The 22,878-nt window shown below is 35.0% G+C and overlaps 2 protein-coding genes across 2 annotated transcripts; one reads left to right on the forward strand and one right to left on the reverse strand.

The window, feature by feature from the left end:
- Window positions 1-6,882: 6,882 nt before the first annotated feature.
- LOC145119655 (eukaryotic translation initiation factor 2 subunit alpha homolog) lies at window positions 6,883-9,739 on the reverse strand. Its single transcript, XM_079055360.1, has 7 exons — window positions 9,216-9,739; window positions 8,105-8,161; window positions 7,926-8,012; window positions 7,691-7,837; window positions 7,516-7,620; window positions 7,305-7,403; window positions 6,883-7,219 (listed from the first exon to the last, which is right to left on the reverse strand). The coding sequence occupies exons 1-7, from the start codon at window positions 9,597-9,599 to the stop codon at window positions 7,061-7,063; spliced, it is 1,038 nt and encodes a 345-aa protein (XP_078911486.1). The 5' UTR covers window positions 9,600-9,739; the 3' UTR covers window positions 6,883-7,060.
- A 9,684-nt stretch (window positions 9,740-19,423) lies between these two features.
- Window positions 19,424-22,114, forward strand: LOC145120636 (eukaryotic translation initiation factor 2 subunit alpha homolog). Its single transcript, XM_079056439.1, has 7 exons — window positions 19,424-19,898; window positions 20,759-20,815; window positions 20,911-20,997; window positions 21,069-21,215; window positions 21,345-21,449; window positions 21,547-21,645; window positions 21,753-22,114. The coding sequence occupies exons 1-7, from the start codon at window positions 19,512-19,514 to the stop codon at window positions 21,918-21,920; spliced, it is 1,050 nt and encodes a 349-aa protein (XP_078912565.1). The 5' UTR covers window positions 19,424-19,511; the 3' UTR covers window positions 21,921-22,114.
- The last annotated feature ends 764 nt before the right edge of the window (window positions 22,115-22,878 follow it).

Genomic DNA, 22,878 nt, shown 5'->3' on the forward strand with positions numbered 1-22,878 from the left:
AGGTATAAAAACACATATACAGTTTAAATCACGTAAAACATGTATAAATCGTTCATCTAGCATAGATATCAGGAATCACAGATAATAAGCACATATAGCATGTATGAAAGTAACTATGCACTCACTTGTTAAAGTGATGACTCGAAATTCGGGCAGCGCTTCGCTTCTAACAATTGTCTTTTCCTTTGACGAAACCTAGTATCATTATTATTAATTCTTAGTCTAATACTTATTGCGACTAATTATTAGTCTAGATTCATCATTAACTCAAAGTCTACTTTCATGATCTATCAAGTAAGGAACAGCCAGGTAGGATCATATCAGAGATAGGGTCCGTTTGGTATACGAAGTATACTGTTTGTAAATGTCACTTTAAACACCTCACTAAATCACAGCCTAGACATCATCCCCGTAAGTAGTTCAATCACTATAACGACTTGGAATCACTGATAAATCTTATTTATAGGCTCATAATAACGATAATGAACTTAAACATAAGTTATACTTAAAGTTTGGTAAGCATAAATCACTTACAGGGGGTTTTAGCGAGAAATCGTGTTATGCGCGGGCAGAACTTCTGAGTTGAAAGCTCTTTTTCTCGGAGCCTTCTGACGCTCCGGGACTCGCTACTAACACCTAGGAAGTGCTAGAGAAAAGGTCGTAGGACCTCGGGGGGTTTGGGAGAGAATGAAGTTGAAAGGTGTGTGTGGAATGGAGTGATTTTTGGCTCTATTTATAGGTTGTCTAGGGGCACTTCACGCCGTGAGACTTGGCTCTCACGTCGTGAGCTTGCGTAGGCACCAAGGCTTCGCCTAGTGCTGACACGTGACGCAGGATAGGGGTGGCAATTGTTGACACGACACGACAAAAATACACGACACGAAACGAAATTGGGACGAAACTGAAATTCGAATTCGTGTTCGTGTCGTGTTCGTGTTAAGTGTAAAAAAACACGATGTCGTGTTGTGTTCGTGTTTAAAATTTGACACGGAATTGACACGATTTAGCATTTATTTGTCGTGTTTTCTTGTTTGTCGTGTTTTTCGTGTTATGTATGATTAAATATTAATTAAATAAACTAATTTTTTTTATTATGTTATCTTTGTCGTGTCGTGTCGTGTTTGTCGTTTTTTAATCGGTTCGTTTTCGTGTTAGTTAAAAAAAAACACGACATCGTGTCGTGTCGTGTCGTGTCGTGTTCGTGTTACATAAAACTTTGTCGTGTCGTGTCGTGTCGTGTCAGACAAAAACACAACACGATGACCCGATTTACCACCCCTAGCGCAGGACGCATGTAAAACAACCAATTTTAAAAAATTTATAACTTTCGCATACGAGCTCCGTTTTTGACGTTCTTTATATCCACGCGTATTTATTCACAAGATCTACAACTTTCGTTTAAACTCTGTCGGCTAATTTTGAATTTATTTTTAAAGTTATATTTTAACAGGCTTAGACAGTTAAAATCCGTTAAAATTTTATAACTTTGTCATCCGACGTCCGTTTTTGTTTGTCTTTATATCGTTGAGCTCCTATTAACGAGGTCTTCAATTCTCGTTTAGGTTGTCTCGGCTAATAAACGACCGATCTAAAATTCGATTTCTAAGCTGCATACTGCTACGCTAAATCTTAGAAAAATCATAACTTCCTCAAATGAAGTTAGATTTTGACGTTTTCTATATGCACGCTCTTGGTTTAACGACTACTATGACTTTCGTTTAGATCGCTAAGGCTAAAAAGTATTTTGTCAAAATTTCACTTTTTACGATATACGGTGTCGTGTCGGTTCAGTCGCAAAACTTCGACAGGTCATAACTTCTTTGTTATAAGTCAAATTTCAGCATTCTTTATATTTACGGTATCTTTGTGACATATACGATAACTTTGGTTAAGATTATTTATCATAAATAATCTCCTATCAAAAAGTTATTTTTAACGTTTATTATCTCTAAATTGACTAGCCCGAATCTGCAAGCGTTACAACCCGATACCTATGGTTTTGGGCCGTGATGGCTTTGTGTCATGACAATCACTTATGTCCCGCCACTACTTAGCATGCTAACTCCAAAAACCCCAGCGTGCTAACTCCAAAAATCCCAAATTAAGACTTAACTAATTCAACATGTAAACAAATCATCTCTAGAAAAACTGGTGTTACATTAGTGTATAGGTTAGCTTTTGGTAAAATACTTTGAAATAAATTTGAAAAGCTTATGGAGCTTTTTTCAAAAATATTCCAAATATTTCCTTAATTATATACTACTATAATGTTAGTTTTTAGTTATATATCTAAATGTCAATTTATGTTTTGTCACAATTAAAATTTAGCTTATTAGCTACATTTTACTAAAGCTATGTTTGGCAGATTAGCCAAAAAGTGAGCTGGTAACTGAAAAGTTAGTTGTTAGCTGACAAAAAAATGACGTTCGGTAAAAACGAGTTGATAAGCTAGCTGGAAGATAAAATGACATAAAATGACGTTTTAAAAAATTCGTTTTTAAAAATTATTTAAGGGTATATTTGGAAGTTTAAAAAAAATTAATCTAAATAGCTTTTTGTAAAGCTGGTTTATCAACTACTTTTTGGTTTATCAAACATGACAATTTAAAAATGTTAGTTGTTGTGTGTCATACAAAATCTAAACATTTTTAATTTATAAACTAGTTTACCGGCTACTAACTAATTTATTGGCTACCAACCAGTTTTTCTGTTAGTATGTAAAACATCATCTTAACACTTAATACGAAGGATTATTGTATAATACTCTATAGCTACAAGACACTTTTAGCTTGATGACGAGTATAAACGAATAATTAAAAATTAGTTAACAAAAGTACATTCTCTTCAAAGAATGATGATTTGTCATACCATCATCATGTATTATATCATTTTTAATAATTTGTATAAAAGTTGATTATGGACCCCTTGGTTATTGGTCAAATACATCCTTCGCCCTTTCTGACCAATTTATTCCTGGCCCTATGACCAAACCAATTAATGTCTTTATAGGTTCCTTAAATTGTGATTTTGATTGACATAGCAATCTACTAAAAGCTCAGCTCTCATATGTGTTTAGATGGACATATTTACATATAATATACCAGTGATGTAAATATGTATATTAGTTTTTAATTGATGATATATATATATATATATATATATATATATATATATATATATATTTGATGTTATAGTTTTTATTTCATGTGTATATAATGTCTTATAGTTGGGCATGTGACAAAATGATGAAATGATAATGTACAACTAGGTATAATTATGTTTAAGAAGTACATGTCATAGCAATAATTCTCAAGAAAAAAAACAAGGGTTGTAGTGTAGGTGTCTTTATAGAGAAAAACAATGCTTCAATTAATATGGCATATTGGCATCCAAAAAAAAGTTTACATGACAAAATATTTTTTTTTGTTGATTTTGTTGTTTATGTTTCAAAATAATTTAAACTATTTCATAACTATTTTGTATTTGTAAACTTGATTTAGGGCGTGTTTGACAAAACTAGTTGATAACGGGTAGCTAGTAGCGTGTATCGGATAGCTGGTAGCGGGCAGCGTTTTGTTAAACGCTATGCGATGTAGTTTTCAGATTTGGAACGTTTTGTTTAAACTAAACGCTAAAAGTTTGTAGTGTCAAACGATATTTTTTGTTAAACATATAAGATAGAAACTCTTAAACGTTTCGTGTCAAACACGTCCTTAGTGGGTATTTGTAAAAATACATGTTTTGGAAGTATAGGATTATTAAAGGATAACAACAAGTTTGATATGCGAAAGGCATGAATATATATATATATATATATATATATATATATATATATATATATATATATATATATATATATATATATATATATATCATCTATTACATAGATTTCACGTTAAATTTGAATCAACTCACACGCTTTTCAGGGTTTCTTCATATCATTGCTACAGAAAATGTGACACAAGAAATTTTAATCCATCACTTTTTTGTTTGACATTTTCCAAATTAAAACGGAACAATTTAGATAAAGAATACATTTAATCAATTATATATATATATATATATATATATATATATATATATATATATATATATATATATATATATATATATATATATATATATATATTCACAATTCCCTATAATATTTTGTTAGATAGAATACAATAAAATGTGAGACAAAAACTCATATATCTCATTTTATTCTTTGTAGATAATATTTTTGTTTTGCTATTTGTAGGCGTTTCCGATTTTGTTGCGACTTGTCAGAGGGTAATTTTGTAAATATTTTAACAATAAATCTTTTAAAATCAGGAACTTTTGAGGTGGTGGGTGTGAAATGTGAAATGCAACTAAAACAACATCGGCATGTATTGGTTGCGCACAATTCCTGGTTTTAAGTTTTTATAAAAGCACATTGATTTATATTGTTCGTACATTTATACATTTAACAAACAATAAAAAATAATATAAATAGCATTTACATGATTAATTAAGATGGAATAAGAATAGTGGGGCCCTGGAGAGGTCGTAATCCTTCACGGGATGAATTCATTGAGTACGACTGTACAGAAAGAGAAAGCAAACACATTACACACATCCATATTAAGTGGGCCATGTTCTCTCTCAATCATTTTACAACAAACAAATATCGCTCCTTCCTTCTAAGTATTGACTAGTTGAATTAAAGTTTTTATTGTTTTTACATATGATTATCACTATTTAACAACCTCGTTTGTTTTCATACATGCATTGTTTACTAACCATTGTATTTGTAGTTATTGTGAAATGTTAAGTTTGTATGAGATGATGAATTTGACAAATCAAGATTTAAAGACTTATCTGGATATCACATTGGAATTCACAAGTCATCTGTACCTCGTTGGTTTGTTGTATCAAAAATATCAGTGTTGAACAACTACTTTTCCGACATCTGAAATGTGCAACTTGGACGTCCGATGGAAGTGGCTGATGAAATGTTGATTCCTAAAAATAGATAACATCTTGGAACATTTCACAAGTTTTGCCCACTCTGAGTTTCTGCCATATTTCTTGATTTGTGAAGAGATAGATATTATTGTAAAAGTTCCAATCTCACATTATCCGAAATTCTAAGTTTATTATTCTCTCCTTGTTACTTTTATCCTTTGATATTCAACGTATTTGCAAGTGTTTGAAATGTGAGTAATCCACCATCTCCGGTTCTGTACTAGTGATTAGTGTTAGGAGTGTGTTTGTTTTTGTTAAGTAGCATTACCAACATACACAAACATAAACTAATACGTTAACAATTCCAGAAAACTCATATCATAGCATTATTGATGTAATCACCAACACTAAGTCGTTTATGTCTTTCTTGGAGGCTAAAAACATGCTACTATTGCATGAATCTTGTGAAGAAAACACTAACTCAATAATGGGTGGGAAGTTGATGGGTGGGCCAATGAGAGAGGTGGCAGGTAGGGAGCGGGGTTAAGGAATAATGGAGAGATAAGAGACATATCCAATGAATTATCAAGGAATGTGTAAAATGATGGTTGGGTAGGTTTCAATAATACAAAAGGAAAGACATTTATTAAAAACATAACGAGAAATTATGATGTTTTGGATGGAAAGATTTAGGCAATGGAAACCCCAGTGATGAGTATGATAACCAAGGAAGACAATGGTAGATGAATGGGGCGAGTTCTACAAAATTTATTTGGTTTTGGGTGGATGTGGAAGTTGTGAGATTGGGAAGATGAGAAGTCATCTGTAATGCTTCCACCCAATATATAGGAGGTAACTATGCTTAGAATATAAGTTTGCAAATGACATTATTGATGGTGTGAATCATGTGTTTAGATTTCCCATTTTGTTAGGAGGTATGTGGGGAAGAAATGAGAAGGTAATAGCATTTTGAGCAAATAGTTCGTGAAATGGATGATTGTCAAATTCTTGTGATTGCTTTGGAAGGATTTAATTCCATGATTCAAGTGCATTGGGAGTGACATGCATCCGCAAATGTAAACTTGGAAAACACATCAAAAACTTTGACTAAGTGAGTAAACTCATAAGAAATGTCAATAATTATAATAAAAAGAATATAGTAATATTTTATTTCACCGACGTTAGTGATTGCACAAGTGAGAATGTGCAGTTTACAAATTTTAGAAATACTAAATGAAAGGTAGACATGTTTGCCAAGTTGACAAGGGTGGTGAGGCATTTTTATAGTGTCTTTGTTACAAGAAATAAAGTTATTTGAAACTAACAACCTAAAACATTGACATCAGGGTTGAGGAGACTGAGTGTTGTTGGAGTGGCCCCCACAATGGCTATTTGAGGAACGGTGATTGTGTCCACCACAAAGAGAAATAAAGTATTTCAAGAGGTTGGCGGTGGCTAGGGTTAGGCTGAGAAGGAGGGAGTATTTTTGTAAAACATCATGCACAATGTTGTTTTGTTTACTTTGAAATTTTATGATTTCGCAATTACAAGTATTTTCATAATTGAGATTTAGGATTGTTGTACTGCTATGAACTTGTTTTTGTAAATCAAGTATTGTTGTTTGTTTTTACAGAGTGAATTAATGTAGGTTCTTAAGCTGTATTAGAAAACTAGTGTCATTAGCATCCTCCGAGAAGTACTCCATGTAAAAAGAAGAAAAAACTAGTATATTATAACTCCATGTAAAAAGAAGAAAAAACTAGTATATTATAACGGGAAATGATCAAACAAACAGTCATAGTGTTGTTAAGATACGCATATATAAAATAACCCTCTGAACACATGTGTGCAAAAGAGTGACATGATCCATGATTGTAAAAATTGTTATGGGTTCGAATCAAGGAATATAATCATATATGATATGATATGATGCTGTTAAGAGTTAAGACACAGTTTCAGCTTCAGCCTACCTGACCAAATTTGGCAATCAACTTTCTATTCAACAGAAACTTAAAAAATATAATACTCTAATAAACAATTTTTTTTATAATTAAAAACACCTCTCAAAAAAAGTAATCGGCCTCAAGCAGATTGATTAAACGATGATGATGATGATGATGATAATGATATTTTAATTTTCATCTAAACTTGCTGCTGTTTTGTCCAGATCAATTTCCCCCATACCTGTATCTTCTTCCTCTTCACTGTCTTCATCTCCTTCAACTTCTTCATTTGCTTGACTTAATTTAGCCATCCGTTCGGCCAGCAAAATATCCTCACGTTCACTCACCTATATCATCACATAATTCAATATTTTATTTTATTTTTAAAAATATATATAAAAAAAAAAGTAAGAGTTTGGAATTGTGAACTACCGCTCTTGGTGCCTCCTTTACTGTGAGTTTTCCTTTGTGAAGTTCAATTTCTTCAGTACATGCAGCTATTGCTTTAGTAAGAACTGAAATCCCTTGCTCCTAATGGAATCAGTTATTACATTACATTATCAAGTTTGATTGTAATGAATTTCTATATTACATTATATTTTGAGAAAAATACAATATAGAAAAAGTGATGCAATTTGTTTACCTTGTCAAGAGTTTGAGTGATAAGAACATAAGATGGAGGAGCAACCAACTTAATTTTTACAGGACAATCCTGATTCCCAGCAGCTTCAGCCTTCCGCATAGCAGCCTACAGAAATTACAAATTAGCATCAAAACTGAAATCTATTGAAAGATAAAAGTTAAAGAAAAATAGACACCTTAATGTGAAGAACTCCATCAAACTGAAAGCATTTCATCTCAATATCTGCCCGGATCTTCAAAGGCTGTGGGGTCATCCTTCTTCTAATGTTCTTCACCAATGCATCTTTGACTTCCTCAGTCAAAGCAGGAACCACTTTTGTCACCTAATAATAATTAAGCTTAATTTTGTGGAAGATTTAAAAAAAAAAAAAAAAAAAAAAAAAAAAAAAAAAAAAAAGTATACAAAGATACCTCCACTCCATCAGGACCAGCTTCTTTAACTTCACGGGTAAGTGTGTTAAGAATGGAATCAGGATCATTCACAATTAACTTAAATGCCTGAATCCAATTAGCAAAAGTATGAGCTGTATATCTACAATGTCTAAAAAAGAAACAATGATAAAATCCAGTAATTTTTTTTCATATCCCACCTCAAAGCAATGTCCATACTTCCGATACAAAGGCCAACCAACATGAATGTATAGATCCTGTAAACCAGAAAGAGATTAAAAGATGAATAAGTGTACATGAATAAACATACACCATATCCTAGTACAACCACTGCATAACACAAAAGAGATTAAAAGACAGAGAGAATACTCTTTGTGGTTGTTTACTTGTTTATATATTTCTTTCTTTAAGCAGTATATATATATATATATATATTCCTTTATCTGTAGTGGTACAAAGGAGGAATGGTGACATAGCATTAGTAGTATTAGGTCTTCAGTTGCTTACTCTTTTTTTTTGTGCATTTAAGTGTTTATCTACTTATATATTCCTTTTTCTGCAGAACTTAGTTATAAATGCCTGCAAATGCAAGACTCAGCAGTAAATGTGAGCTAAAGCCCTCATCCCTGTAACCCAACAGAAAATGTATTCTCTTCTGGCAGCTTGATATAGGGATACTTGAGTTGAATTTGGTAGCTCATCCTTAAAAGCAACCTGATTCATGGTTTAATCGGTATGTACAATCACCACACATTTGTTACTTGACACGATAACGAATTTTGAGCAATACTCAATCAAAACTATGATAATCGCAATAGTTTATCTCCTCTACAGATACATCATTTCTTCAATCAATTAGGTTTTTCATCCATTATAAAGTGATAGGAACTTATATCGTTTGATAGCTAAGCATGAGAAGTACAGCTCTTATTACTTATTAGGGGCACTCTTAGGAAAAAAAACAAACTTTCATATATAATATGAGCCTTCACTGTTGAGGCCAAAATGGCTAAGGAACCTGGATTTATATACCTAAAAGTTCCAGACCTCTTTGTTGACTTCTAAAATATAAAAAAAAGATGGCAGAGTGAATCAACAGAATGCATTGTTTCTATAACCCCTCTAACTGCCCTACCAGCTAACTACCTGAGGCGATTGTTTCTATAACCCCTATAATTTCCTTAAATGGATGGAAGAAACTTATATTTGCACACTAAACCATTAAGGCTCACAAGATGTGGTTTGATACACGTTTATATATAATCAACAATTGGCTTCATATCCAGCTGAGTTAAAGAACTCGGTAGTTACCTCAAGATCAAGCTGCATAGTTTCGGCTACGTGGCGCATAATCGAGTGAACAAGCTTACTCTTATTATACCTATCTTCACAAATCTGAATATCCTCTTCGGAAACCCTCCTCTTACTAAGATTCACATAGCCTTTCTCTTCATCAACATGAAGAACCATAACAGGCTCGGTACGCCCGACCTTAATCAAACTGTTGATACTACGAATACGGCGTCGTGACAACTCGGACAGAAGAATCATTCCCTCGATGTTGTTGTACTCGAGGAGTGAGACATAGGCGCACATCTCACCGATGCTTTTGACTTGAATCATGACGGCCATGTCGACATCGGGAAACTTGGCTTCGTACATACGGCATTCGAGATTCGGGGAGTTGGAAGCCATGTTTGCGACGGAGGGGATTCGCTAGGGTTTTGATAAGAGAAGGAAGTGACCTGAATGAATCCCGTGAAGAGTAATGAGTGAGCGAAAGAAATTGATCCGACCAGAAACTTTGAAAAGATTGCGTCGAGGGTGCACTAGGGTTTTATAAAGGGTTTGTTTATGTGTTTTGGGCCGTATAGTATCGGCACTTTCCTCTCCTTATATTTGCTATTGAATTTAGTTTTAAATTGATGTAGGGTGTGTTTGGTTTGGATTGGAATGAAATTCAGGATAGAAAATATTCCAATTCTACCACCCACCTACCGCCACCACTATTGTCTTTGCCACGATTACCGCCACCGCCACCACCATTACCACCACCAACCTAGCGTCATCGCTACCACGTACCACCACCACCACCTGCCACCGCCACCACCTACCCCAACTACCGCTACCGCCCCGTCACCACCACCACCCACCTACCGCCACCAGTACAACTATCACCCACCAGCACCACCACTACATACCACAGTTACCACCACCACCACAACCCACCTCCTGCCACCGTCACCACCACGTACCTCCTGTCACCGTCATCACCACCACCCACCACCCTCCACCCTCCATTACCACCACCATCGCCGCCACAACCAACCACCACCACCACTACCTACCACCGTCACTACTTGTCACCGTCACCGCAACTACCTACCACCGCTATCGCCACCAACATGAATGCTCAATTAATAAAATGAAAATTTACTATTTTATAGTTTATATGATATATCTTTACATGTAACATATAAATCAAAGTAAAATTAAGCAAAACAAATAGAAAAAAAGGCAATTCTGTCATTTTCCATGGATTTTAATTTTGTTTCCTGTCAACCAAACAGAATATGGAATTAATTCCAATTCCATTTTCTGCCGACCAAACAGTATATGAAATTGGATTCAAATTCTTGACAGATTATTTTTCCAATTCCAATTACGATTCTTTCATAAACATTATGTGAACCAAAGAGCACCTTGTTATATGGTAAAAATAAATATATGATACAAGGTATGTAAGTTTAGGTACTCAAACTTATCATATTATGTCGTTTTGTATCATATGTGCATTACAACATTCTTAAACTTCAACCCTAACTTGATTTGCTTCAAGAATTCCAAAATTTCACTATTATTTTGCTCTTACATCACATATTTCTGTCGAACACCTACCAGACTGTGACATCCACTAATTTGCAAAACCAATTAAAACTTTTCTTAACGCTTTTAAAATCACTTTATCATTGTTGCGGAAGATCCCGGTATATTTAAACATTTTGAGTACAAATGACTGCCTCAATTTGTTAAAACCCTAGGGATGTCATAAATCAATACAAATACATAAGTTACAGCATAAAGACCTAATGGTCATGAACACCATGACAGACTTTCCCTTAATCACTCAACATCCTAATCAAGTTTTAATGGCTGGAGTCTTGATACCTGTGATGCATATAAACTAAGTGAGTCAGGTTGGGAAACTTGTTGAGATACATGGGGATTACAATCTCATAATGATAATATTCCTTAATTATTAGACTTGCGAAATCAATTGTTACCAAACAATATTTACATATAGCTTAAAACCAATTATCTATAAAACCCTTTATCCCAAATGTACCCTTCCCGAAACAATCCTCACAAATCCTAGTCCACATCTATCAGGAAGATAAACCTTTTAAAAGAGAGGATTTGACTACACCGCTAGGGGCTTCCTGCTAGGGGATGGTGAAAGTCATATAAGCATCTGAGCCATCAGAGTATTTGATGATTTTGGTATTACCATTCATTTACGTCTGCAGGTTATGAGCCTACACTAGCAACGTAGTTTACAATACTGCATATAATGGTCAAGTGTTCTCACCTACCCTGGGAGATGACTAAACATACTGTTACAATTGCCTGATATGGACCCACCATTTTTAGTCATCCAATAGGAATAATAAGATGTACTCCCATACGGAGCTACCGTAAATCGACACCTAATAGTGTCATAAGACAGAGTTCTATTCTTCGTTCCTAACGCATATACCCTTCACATGATGCTACCCACTATTCAAACTTAATTGAACTAAGCATCATTTATAAGTCTTATTTCCCTAATATGCAGGACTACCCGACTTATTAACCTTTCTTGAAATACTAACTCTATTTTAGGCAACCCTATCCTAATATTAACATAGAATATTTATATTTCCTTTAACTTTTTCACAAATAATACTTCTATTATTTATTATCATGTGATAAAATTATTTATATACTACAATACATGTAGAACCATATCTGGTTCGCACCTTGTATATAATCATGTATATTTCTAACATATATTCCAGGCAACAAGCATATAGTTCACATTAAAAAAAAATTAACAAATATTTAATACTTTAATTAATACTTAGATTAAAATCATATTCATGAAAGGGACTATGCACTCATCTGATTAGAGTGGGTGACTGGAGATTTCGGCAGCGCTTCGCTTCGTACTTTCAAAAGAACTAGACGCATAAAGTACTAAGCCTTAGTATAGTTTCATAATCCTGGTGACTATAATAATTATAGTATAGATTCCTCACTAATCTCAATGTCTACATCAAGATCTATCAAGTAAGGAACAATCATGTAGGATCACATCGGAGGTGGGGTCTGTTTGGTATACAGAGTATACTATATGGGAATCCCACTTTAAACACCTCACTAAATTCAGCCTAGAAATCACTCTCGTAAGTAAATCAATTGGTATAATGATTTGGAATCACTGATAAATCTTAATTACAAGTTCGTAATAACGACAATGACTATAATTAAAAGTTACACTTGAATAAAATTGTATTTATTGTCAGTTGGCGCGAGGCTATCCGGTTCAGTGGTCCGAGCAGTTATTTGATTATTAGCAGATTGAGGTGAGTTTTTCCTCACTGTACTTACGGGTCGAAGGCACCAAGGACGGCTCATTGGATTAGATATCCTGTTATATGATAGTATGTTATCGTGTTGTGGTGATCTGTTAGATCGGTGTCCTGGTATATAGGATGTTGCTATGTTGTAGAGATCTGTTAAATCTGCCTGTTCTTTGTTTACTGGCTATATGTTTACCGGTTGTATATGTCGACATAATGTGGTTGGGTTGAGACTGTACTGCTTTGTGTTGCTAGTCAACAAACCTGATAATGTTTATATCGATATGTTGTATGTGTATATGTTATGTATATGTTGACATGTTATGTGTGCGGTTGGGTTGAGGCGGATCAGTGGAGACTGAAGGCCAAGAGACCCAGGGCGACCCGGATAGACTGAAGGCCTGTGAGGCGGGCCAGTCAGGCCGAAGGCCCGGAGAACGGTCCAGATGGGCTGAAGGCCCGGTAAGGCAGTCCAATCATGCTAAAGCTTCTGTGAGCGGTCCAGATAGTATGTAGGCCGGTGCGAAGTTCCAGTCAGGATGAAGGCTCTGTATGCATGTTGTTGTTTGTTATGTGTATGTGGTGATACTTTGGGGGAACTTACTAAGCTTTGCGCTTACAGTTTTCAATTTATTGTTTCAAGTGCTTCAGACGGTTGTGGCACGGCGAAGGCGTGACTATAGACATCATTGGTTTTACTACTTCTTGGATCTTAGGAGACTCTGATTTTAAATCATGTTTTGGTAACAGTGGTTTTGTAAACACTTTTATTAGTAAATCGGTTATTTTGAAAAGTTTAAATTTATAGAATTTTTAGGATGTTACAAGTTGGTATCAGAGCCAGGGCACGGGTCGATGTGTTCGACGGGGCGTCGAAACCTATAATGGGGGGGTGAAGGTGGGCAGGTTAGCAGCACCTGTTGAGAACTAAGCATTCCTTAAAAATGGTGTGGATACATTCTCTGTCACAACACGTTTTAAAACTGTGAGGACAGCGGATCCTATAAGAACTCTGCAGTTAAGCGTGATCGGGCGAGAGTAGTACTGTGATGGGTGTCCCTCTGGGAAGTCCTCGTGCCAAGTGGGCCAAAGCGGACAATATTGTGATACGTGTCGGAGGGGGATGTTACATAAAGCTTCACATAAATGAACCAACTTCGAACACATCAAACTCACGCTTCAAGTGTGAGTTTCTACGGCCCCTCTTTTACGATTTTAATATTTGGGGAAGAATATATGCGCGTCTAATCAAGTTTTGAGGATTTACAAATTTTTATACGTTAAAATGCATCATACTTGTTATTGGTCAAATGTTTATGAAATAGCCATCTAAAATGCTATATATCATTAATAAATTCATCAAGTTAAAATAGATTGTTAATATATAATATACTTTTACTTTGTTGTGAAATATTAGTTAATATTAATACATAGCTATGGGTTGGAAGAAATCATGTAGAATCGTCTATCACCCGCTTTCGTGCCTTAAAAAGATTTGTAATCCTTTCATCCACAAACATGTATGTTTTAAGCAATAGATTTGTGGTTGGCAATATATGTTCAGGGTGTGTAGATGACTCACATGGAGGTTGTAAGCTACATGATTTATAAGGGCGTAACAAAGGGAGTGTAGTTTTTACGTGTATCTAAGTACACGTGTAACATTCCGTTTATTAGATAAATCAATATGTGAAATTAATAAATGAGTAATAGCCTTAAATCGAGTATCTTTTCGAAATCAAGGGCTAAATGGTAATTCTGGAGTCAATTTGTAAAGATTTCTGAGGTCAGGGGTTATTTGGTAAGTTTTGGGACCTGTATTGTAATGAATTTATGGATTCAGGGGTTAAAAGGGAAATATTGGGCTAAAGTTGAAAAGGGTTGGCAAGGAGGGGCTTATTGTGACAAAAATGTTTTGGAGTTTGAGAGAACACGGGACTTGAACCCGATGGCTGTTCCCTCCCGTCATTTTGGAGAGACAAACCCTAATTCCACTATTCCATTGCAGTCGCCACCTATCCCTCCCCCTCACTTTTCTGATCAGGCGGAGGTGTCGCCTGCTGCCGTGTTGAGCGCCGCCCCAAATGTTGCTGCCGGTGACGAGGTGCGAAGCCGGAAAGAGCCACCGGAATCCTCCGGCGGAGCTGTGAACGACGCTGAGAGTTTTGAACGACCAAAATCACTGGCTAAGCGATCTGAAATCTGATTCCTCCTTCTCCCTTTAATCTTCCGGTGTGTGTGGCGTGGGAAACGCCATTGCCGCCGCTGTTGGCCTCGACCTGCTGTTTCCGTCGACCCCGACGCTGCCGGTCGTCATCGCGGTGGCTGTTGGCTGCTGTTATCGTCGCTTTTGTGTGTGTGATGTATGTTTAGCTTATGGTGGCAAAGGAACTTGTCCAGTCGAATACGTGTATGTGTTTAGGCTGCCGGAAAGCCGCAACAACCACCATGGCAGCCAACCATGATGGCTGCCGCCCCTATTTTCATTTCTGCCACCGTGTTGCCGCCTCTTGCCGCCACCAGCCACCGTGGAGGGTGGCTGTGTGTGTGCATTATGTGTAAAGTGATATATGTGATTTTTTTTAGTCAAGATTTCGGACCACCACCATTGGAAATGGTGGCCGCCGCCGTGAGCCGCCACCGACCACCACTATCTGAGGTGGTAGTGGGTGCTGCTTGGCATAGTGAACCCTAATCGGCCCAAATTCTTGATCTGGGCTAGTTGGATGGTTATTGGGCTAAAAACCCTAATCAGGGTTTAGAAAACCCTAATTTTGGGGTTTGTGGGTTTGGACCTATTGGGACCCGCGTTTGGACCAGTGGACTGGAGTTATGGCTCATGTTGATTCCATTGTTCAATGGCTTAGTGGAATAATGGACTTAATGGGTTAAGTCCTTAATGGGTTAAGTGAGAACACTTAACCCTAATCATCATTTCATGTAAAAACCCTAATGTTGCTTGGGCCTTGAGTTGGGCCTTCCTTTTTGGGCTTTGGTGATTGGGCTATTTGTGGGCTTTTGGGTAAGTCACACATGAGGGTTTGAGCTCAATGGGGAAAATTGGGCCATAGTTGGACCTTTAGTGGACCTTTGTGGGCCCATTTGGTATTGGGCCTTGGTGGGCCCAATGGGCTTGAGTTAGTTATGGACCGGGTTGGTGGACCATATTTAGACCTAATATGTGAAGATTGGTCTTAAATCCTAATGGGGTTAATTATGGGTTTGATTCAGAGTTAGAGGCCGGAGTACAGCAGCAACATTTATAGCATCTGTTCTCCAACCGAGGTGAGTCTTCTCACTATACTTACCCGTGTGGTAAATTATGTGTGACCGGAGGGTGTTATTCGTGTTATTGACCGGAGGGTCTTAATTACATTATTGACCGGAGGGTCTTAGTACATTGTAGACCGGAGGGTCTTTGTACATTATCGACCGGAGGGTCTTATTTGTTTATAATGTGTTATGTGTTATCGTGCATATTGTCTTTGTGACTTATGTTGTTATAGTAATCTGTGTATATGTTGATCTTATATGCTTACTTGAGCTGTGCACTTGTTTGTGTGATATATGTATGCTATATTATGGGATACTGAGACCGGACCGGAGGGTCCAACGAGCTGTGAGACCGAAGGGTCCTCACTGAGACCGGACCCGAGGGTCCAACGAGCTGTGAGACCGGAGGGTCCTCACTAAGACCGGACCAGAGGGTCCAACGAGCTATGGGACTGGAGGGTCCCACTGAGACACATAGACCGGAGGGTCTTACCGAGTTATAGCCTCGAGTGGCTAATGTGTTGTATGTGGTATCTTGGGGAACTCACTAAGCTTCGTGCTTACCGTGTTATGTGTTATGTGTTTCAGGTACTTCTCAGGATCACGGGAAGGCGCCGACTTGATTGTACACATGAGATGGAGTTGTGTTCGAGGATCCTGGATTTTATTTAAATAATTATGAACACGTGTTTTTGATAATTGATATATTGAGATTTTGTGATATGTGTTGATGATATTTATGTGATTTTAAAAATGAAAATTTTGTATGAAAATTTCTGGTGTTACAACACGTTTATTATAAGAAACTTAAATAATAAAATTGATTTTTATATCACATACCATAAATCAGTTATACGTATTAGACGAACGGGGTTATCTCCCTATCTTCTTTTTTACATCATACATGCCAATTTCTCAACCCCTTTCACACAAACTAAAATACCAAAAAATGCCCCTCTTTTCATTTAAAGTCAATGTGCAGTAATTTGAAGGTTTATTCCCCAAAATCACGTTGCCTACATTATGGAAACTAGATATTAATTCAAAATTTAAAATTCTCAAATCCCTTATTAAATGGAAACCTTCGATTCCACCTCTAATAACTATTAATCAGCAAGATTTCGGAGAAATCATAGCTTTTATGTGATTACAATTTCACCTCTCTGACCAATAACGATTGAACTGTTATCGGAAATGATTTATCCCTAAACTCGCACCACGACGATTATTATTGCCGGTAAGTTCTTCGATTTTTTTCCGATTTTTTTGGATTTGTTTATGTAATTTTCAGTTTATAAATGTTCAATTTATTATCAGACTTAACCAATTTGATTCAATTGTTTAAAAAAATTGGTACTCTGTCTTGGGTTTAATTTGTTGGCATTGATGTTAAGTTAGGTCGACATGGTTTTAGTTATCAGATTTTCAATAAGGTTTGAGCATAGTTGTTTATTCTATTGTTTGTCTGTTTAATCTTATATTTTATCCAGGCGCACCACTTCCATTGCTTCTTCAAAATCGAAAGCTTATCCTCCTCCAAAGAAGAAATAAATTGATAGCCTTCATATGTTGTGCCAATCCATCAGTGATGATGTAAGTTTTTTTAAGTGCTTCTTCTTTGTATTACAAAAAACTTGAACGGATCCCTAATTCTCAAACACAGGGTACAATTTTGATGGGTTTCTACAAATTGTGCAATGGAGTGTTTTAGAAATGGAAGATCGAGGTAAGGTTTAGTTCCAGTTCTTTGTAGTGGTGTTAAGACATAACTTATTTTCTTAATGCCAGATATTCAAATATCAAAAAATCTTTTTTTTCACCAATAGATTAGGTTTCTTCTTGAAAGAATGAAAGAGTTAATGCTAGATTAAAACTTTGGAATAATGCTCTTGTAGTTCTTTGCGGAGATTTTAACTCTACCCCCAATATGTATCTTAATGATTCCATTGTACATATCTAAATCTCAAGCTTTGATTGTATTTATATCCCAATAACTCTTGCCTCTTTTTTACTTCAGATATCATTGCATAACTTCATATCAGATCAAAAGGTTAATTAATCTTCCTAATACTAGAAGATGGTTAAAGTTGTTATTCTTTGCTTAATTTACCTCTCGATGCAGCCTGGAGATAAATGTATCTGAAATTCCTACAAATAAGATAACATGTCAAGATTCCGCTGAAATTCAACCCAAAAGATTGTTTACTAATATTGTTAGGAATGTATCATTATACACAATTTATTTGGAAATTACAAAATAATGACAAAATATTATTTATTTATTTATTTATTTATTTTGTAGAACTCAACCAAAAGATAATATAACTCATTCTCCGGATAACAAGGAAGTCCAATAGTATAATATGGTGGTACTAATAATCGACACTTTCTTTTGGGTCTAATTTCACCAAATGCATTAGGTAAGAGAGTGGAATTATGATAGCATTGTTCGCTTCCCAAATTATTGTCATTGTTATTTTTCAATGTTTTATATTTGTATTTGTATTCACCTATTTATTATTAGGTAATAAGAATATATAATAAATAGATTTTTTTTACCCAAAGATGACAAAATAACTTCAAAGGGAAAACTATCTATCTTTAATGTTGGTTTTTGTGTGGGTATTGCGAAAAGTGAATTCTAACAATATCCTACTTAATTAGTATAAGATTTCAATTTCGTGTGAGATTAAAAGGAAGCATGACATGTGATACAATGTATTTCTTTCATTCAAGCTTTGGTTTTAAGAATATATAGCCATGAGTTAAGCTTTCCGAATTGCTTTTCGTAAAGATTATACTTTTTTATAAGAGAATAATATTTACCCATGATCTTTTGGTTTAATCTTAACTCACTAATTTTTTACTCTCTAAAAGATAGCCAAAAACACAAGGAAGTTATTAACCACAAAATCACTAAAGGTGCAAAGGATTTTATGAAAATAAACGTTGGTTTAATCGAAGGAAAATAGGCTTTTCGATTGATAGAATCCATATTGTTTCTCCTCATTTAGTAAGACTGAATTCAAAAATATCAAATTAGAAATTTTTATGTAATTCATTTTTTATTTAATTTGTAGATCTTTGTAGTACACAAGATATTATAATAAAATGTAACAAAATTTTATAATTTATTTATCCGTGGTTTCTACGGATTGTAACCTAGTAAGGATAATAGATGATAGTTTTGCAAAGACTCATTTGCTTCCCTGCTAGCATCCTAAAATAAATATAGTATATATGAGTTAAGTAATTATCGGTAAAATAAATATATAAATACAATACATGTGAGCTATGTAAATTGTATTAGGATTACATCTTCAACCATCAAGAGTTGAAATAAAATGGAAATTTGAAAAATAAATTCCTACGAATGTTTTTGGTGTAAATATTTGGGACCATAACCGACCTATTTTGCAGTGCGATTATTTCCGAAAATTCATTATTTTGGCCAAAAAAATTAGCAAAGTAATTTATAAAAGTTGTTATTTTAACATATTATTTTATTTTTATCAATAATATTATCAATTTAATAGTTAATACAACGTTCGATAATCTATCAACAATGCAAAAAGGCCTGAACAAATTACAAAACCGTGACAACACTATTTTCCACTATAAAAGCAATTTTGTTCATTCAAGTTCAATCTCAAATCGAAACCCATAGGCCATAGCCAAAACCCCTAAAATCTTCAAGAAACCCCGTTCAACGATGTCAACAGCATCACCCCCAAATTTCGATTGCCGCATGTATGAAGCCAAGTTCCCGGAGGTTGACACGCCAGTGATGATCCAGGTCAAGGAAATCGGAGATGTTGCTACTCATGTCTCTCTCCTTGAATACAACAATATCGAAGGGATGATCCTCTTATCGGATCTCTCTCGCCGCCGTATTCGAAGTGTTGGCAGCTTAATCAAAGTAGGCCGCATCGAACCTGCTATGGTGCTTCGTGTTAATGCTGAGAAAGGTTATATTGATTTGAGTAAAAAGAGGTTATCGGAACAGGATGTTCAAATCTGCGAAGAGAGATACAGTAAGAGCAAGCTTGTGCACTCCATCATGCGCCATGTTGCAGAGACTATGAATGTTGATCTTGAAGTAGGTTTTGGATTTTATGTTCGTGCTTTCCAGATTACTAGTCGTTTACTCATGACGATGCATACTAATATGAGTAGTATATTACGAAATTATTGCTGTTTGGATTAAAAAACAAACCTAAAAGTCATGACACAACACAAAAACAGTACTGAATTACTGATTGATAAACTTACATACATATTTTCAGGGGTTGAAAATTGGTATAAGCTGGCTTAGATAGAAGAATTGCTTTGAAAGTTGTAATTGGTTGTAATGCAGGGTGATTTGGATGTAAGGCAGCTTATAGAGACTTGATCTATAACCAAATCTGCATCAAATTCACTTTGTTGAACTTTTTTTCTTTCAAATCCTCAACAGTCATTTTGTGCTTTTAGAAATATCAAATAAGTAGGCCACATATGCCCTTCCATAACATGCATATGATTGTAAGTACTCTGCATGATTAAATTTCTGTATAGAAACTTTTAAGACAGGCATAATGAGCTGTTCTTCATGATGGTACCAGTTTTGACCTCATCTTTGTTGTTGCAATATCTAGATATAAGATTTGATGTGCCGAATCCATGCTTGATTATATTATTGTGTTTTGACGACTTCACAATGAAGGAAACTGTATAAATTTTCCTGCAACTTTCCTAATTCTGGCATAATGGAGTTAGAATTTATCATGACTGAAACACTAGTACTCAGCTTTTGGTTATATATATGTGATGAATCATATAATGATTTAATGTCTATGTGTAAATGTTCTTTTTTTATAGATAGCAAACATAGTAAAAAAAAGTTAGTGTTTAGTATTGATGTGTAGGTCTTTTATTCTGCGTAGGGGCTTCTTATGAACTACAAGTTATCTATGACAGGATTTATACATCCATGTTGGCTGGCCTTTGTACAGAAAATATGGGCATGCATTTGAGGTTTGAATTTTTGATCTTGTTCACTTTCAAACTTTTATTATTATTATTTTTTTCACATTTATCTGTAATAATAATAATACCTTCTCTTTATGCAGGCTTTCAAATCAATAGTTAATGACCCTGATTCCGTGCTCAAGTCCCTCACACGTGAAGTTAAACACATCGGTCCAGATGGAAAAGAGGTAATTCTACAAATTGACGCTTTTGCCCATGCTGTTTTTGGTAAACTTAGGTTTTCCCATTCATTTTGTAGGTGAGTAAAGTCGTTCCTGCCCTTTCAGAGGATGTGAAAGATGCTTTGGTTAGAAACATCAGAAGACGAATGACCCCGCAACCGTTGAAAATCCGTGCTGATATTGAAATGAAATGTTTCCAATTTGATGGCGTCCTCCACATCAAGGTGTCATAATCTTGGAATTGGTGTTTTTTCAATTAAAGAAAATACTAGCAACATACTTTACACTCTTTTTAATCCATAATATTTATATAAAGAATGCAAAAAATTGAAGAGTTGTTTTTGTGGTAACAGGAAGCCATGAGACAAGCTGAAGCAGTTGGCACTAAAGAGTGTCCAGTGAAAATAAAATTGGTTGCTCCACCAGCTTATGTTCTTAATACACAGACTCTTGACAAGGTTAATAACAGAACACAAAAGATAAACACTTAAATGGCTCTATGGTGATTATAATTTTGGTTATGTGTCTTTATTATCTTATAAATTATTATGTCAGGAACAAGGGATAAAGATTCTTACAGAAGCGATTGCTGCTTGTGGTGCTGCAATAGAGCGCCATAAAGGGAAACTTACCATAAAAGAGTCACCTCGGGCAGTAAGCATTATTTTTAATCTTATTATTATTTTTTTTACCCTTGTCGTTAATTATATTAATTTAAAAGTTAAAATGATATGAATTGATTTAATTTAATTTTGGTTTAGGTGAGTGAAAGGGAGGACAAATTGCTGGCAGAACAGATGGCTAAACTTGGGCGAGATAATGCAGAGATTAGTGGTGATGAAGACAGTGAGGTGGAAGAAGATACGGGTATGGGTTCTGTTGATTTGGAGAGCACAAGTTCTGGGATTACAACAGAGTCAGTGATATAACACAGATTCTAGCATAAATCTGTTAAATTTTGCATTTTGTTTTTGTGTATTTTTTGGCCGATTTACTTGCTTGCTTAATTTCAAAGGGTATGGCTTTCTTGCTTGTATAAACCGAGTTTTTTTTTTCTATTGCTAGACTTGTTGTCGAATGTCGTGTATTTATAGCATCGTTGATATGATATGTGCTTTCTTTCTTTGATTTTGCTACCAAAAAACAAGTAAAAACGAAGTTAAAACCACATAAAATGAAATTTTTGTCTCAACATAAACTATCATACAAAATATGAAAATTCATTCCTTTCAGCCTTACTAATTTCAAACTAAATTTAAAAATAATATTTCATTAAATAAAACTTAAACTACTACAAACGGTAAATAAAATGAGAACAACAATTAAAATTCAAAAACAATAATAAAAATCTTATTTCATATTATATTGGTCATTATACTTGATTTTTGTTGAATTTAAAATAACGACATCAGGAAATTCTGGCGTATGGGTATTTATCTTTTGGTTGAAGATGTATTTGATATGTTAACTTTTGTGTGAATATCATTACATTTGGAGTTAACTTGATGTGTTTGAGCAAACCCAACCCACAAGTTGCAGTTTAAAATGTTCGAGATCTTGCTCCAAAAGAACATCCGTTTTTTTTGTTGATATTCAGTCATTATCTTCCAAAATATCAATGCAAGCTTTAACTAATGTCACGTCTTCATGTTCAGACCATTTCCTGCATTTTTTGACGTTTTGTTGATTTGTCGCTTAATTCTTTGATTTGGATTTGAGTGATGGGAGAGGAGTCGAATCCATTTGAAATGGAAATTAGAGAAAGTGAGAATGGAATTGGAGAGATTTGGAATGGATTGGAGAAATTTGGAATGTAATTGGAAAGAATTTGTGGTTTTTGGAAGTGGCCAAGGGTGATATTATATAGTAGGTGGTTTTTTTTTTTTT

Source organism: Lactuca virosa, chromosome 6, assembly GCF_052849685.1.
Source record: "Lactuca virosa cultivar CGN04683 chromosome 6, Lactuca_virosa_CGN04683_v6, whole genome shotgun sequence".
Lineage (NCBI taxonomy): Eukaryota > Viridiplantae > Streptophyta > Magnoliopsida > Asterales > Asteraceae > Lactuca > Lactuca virosa.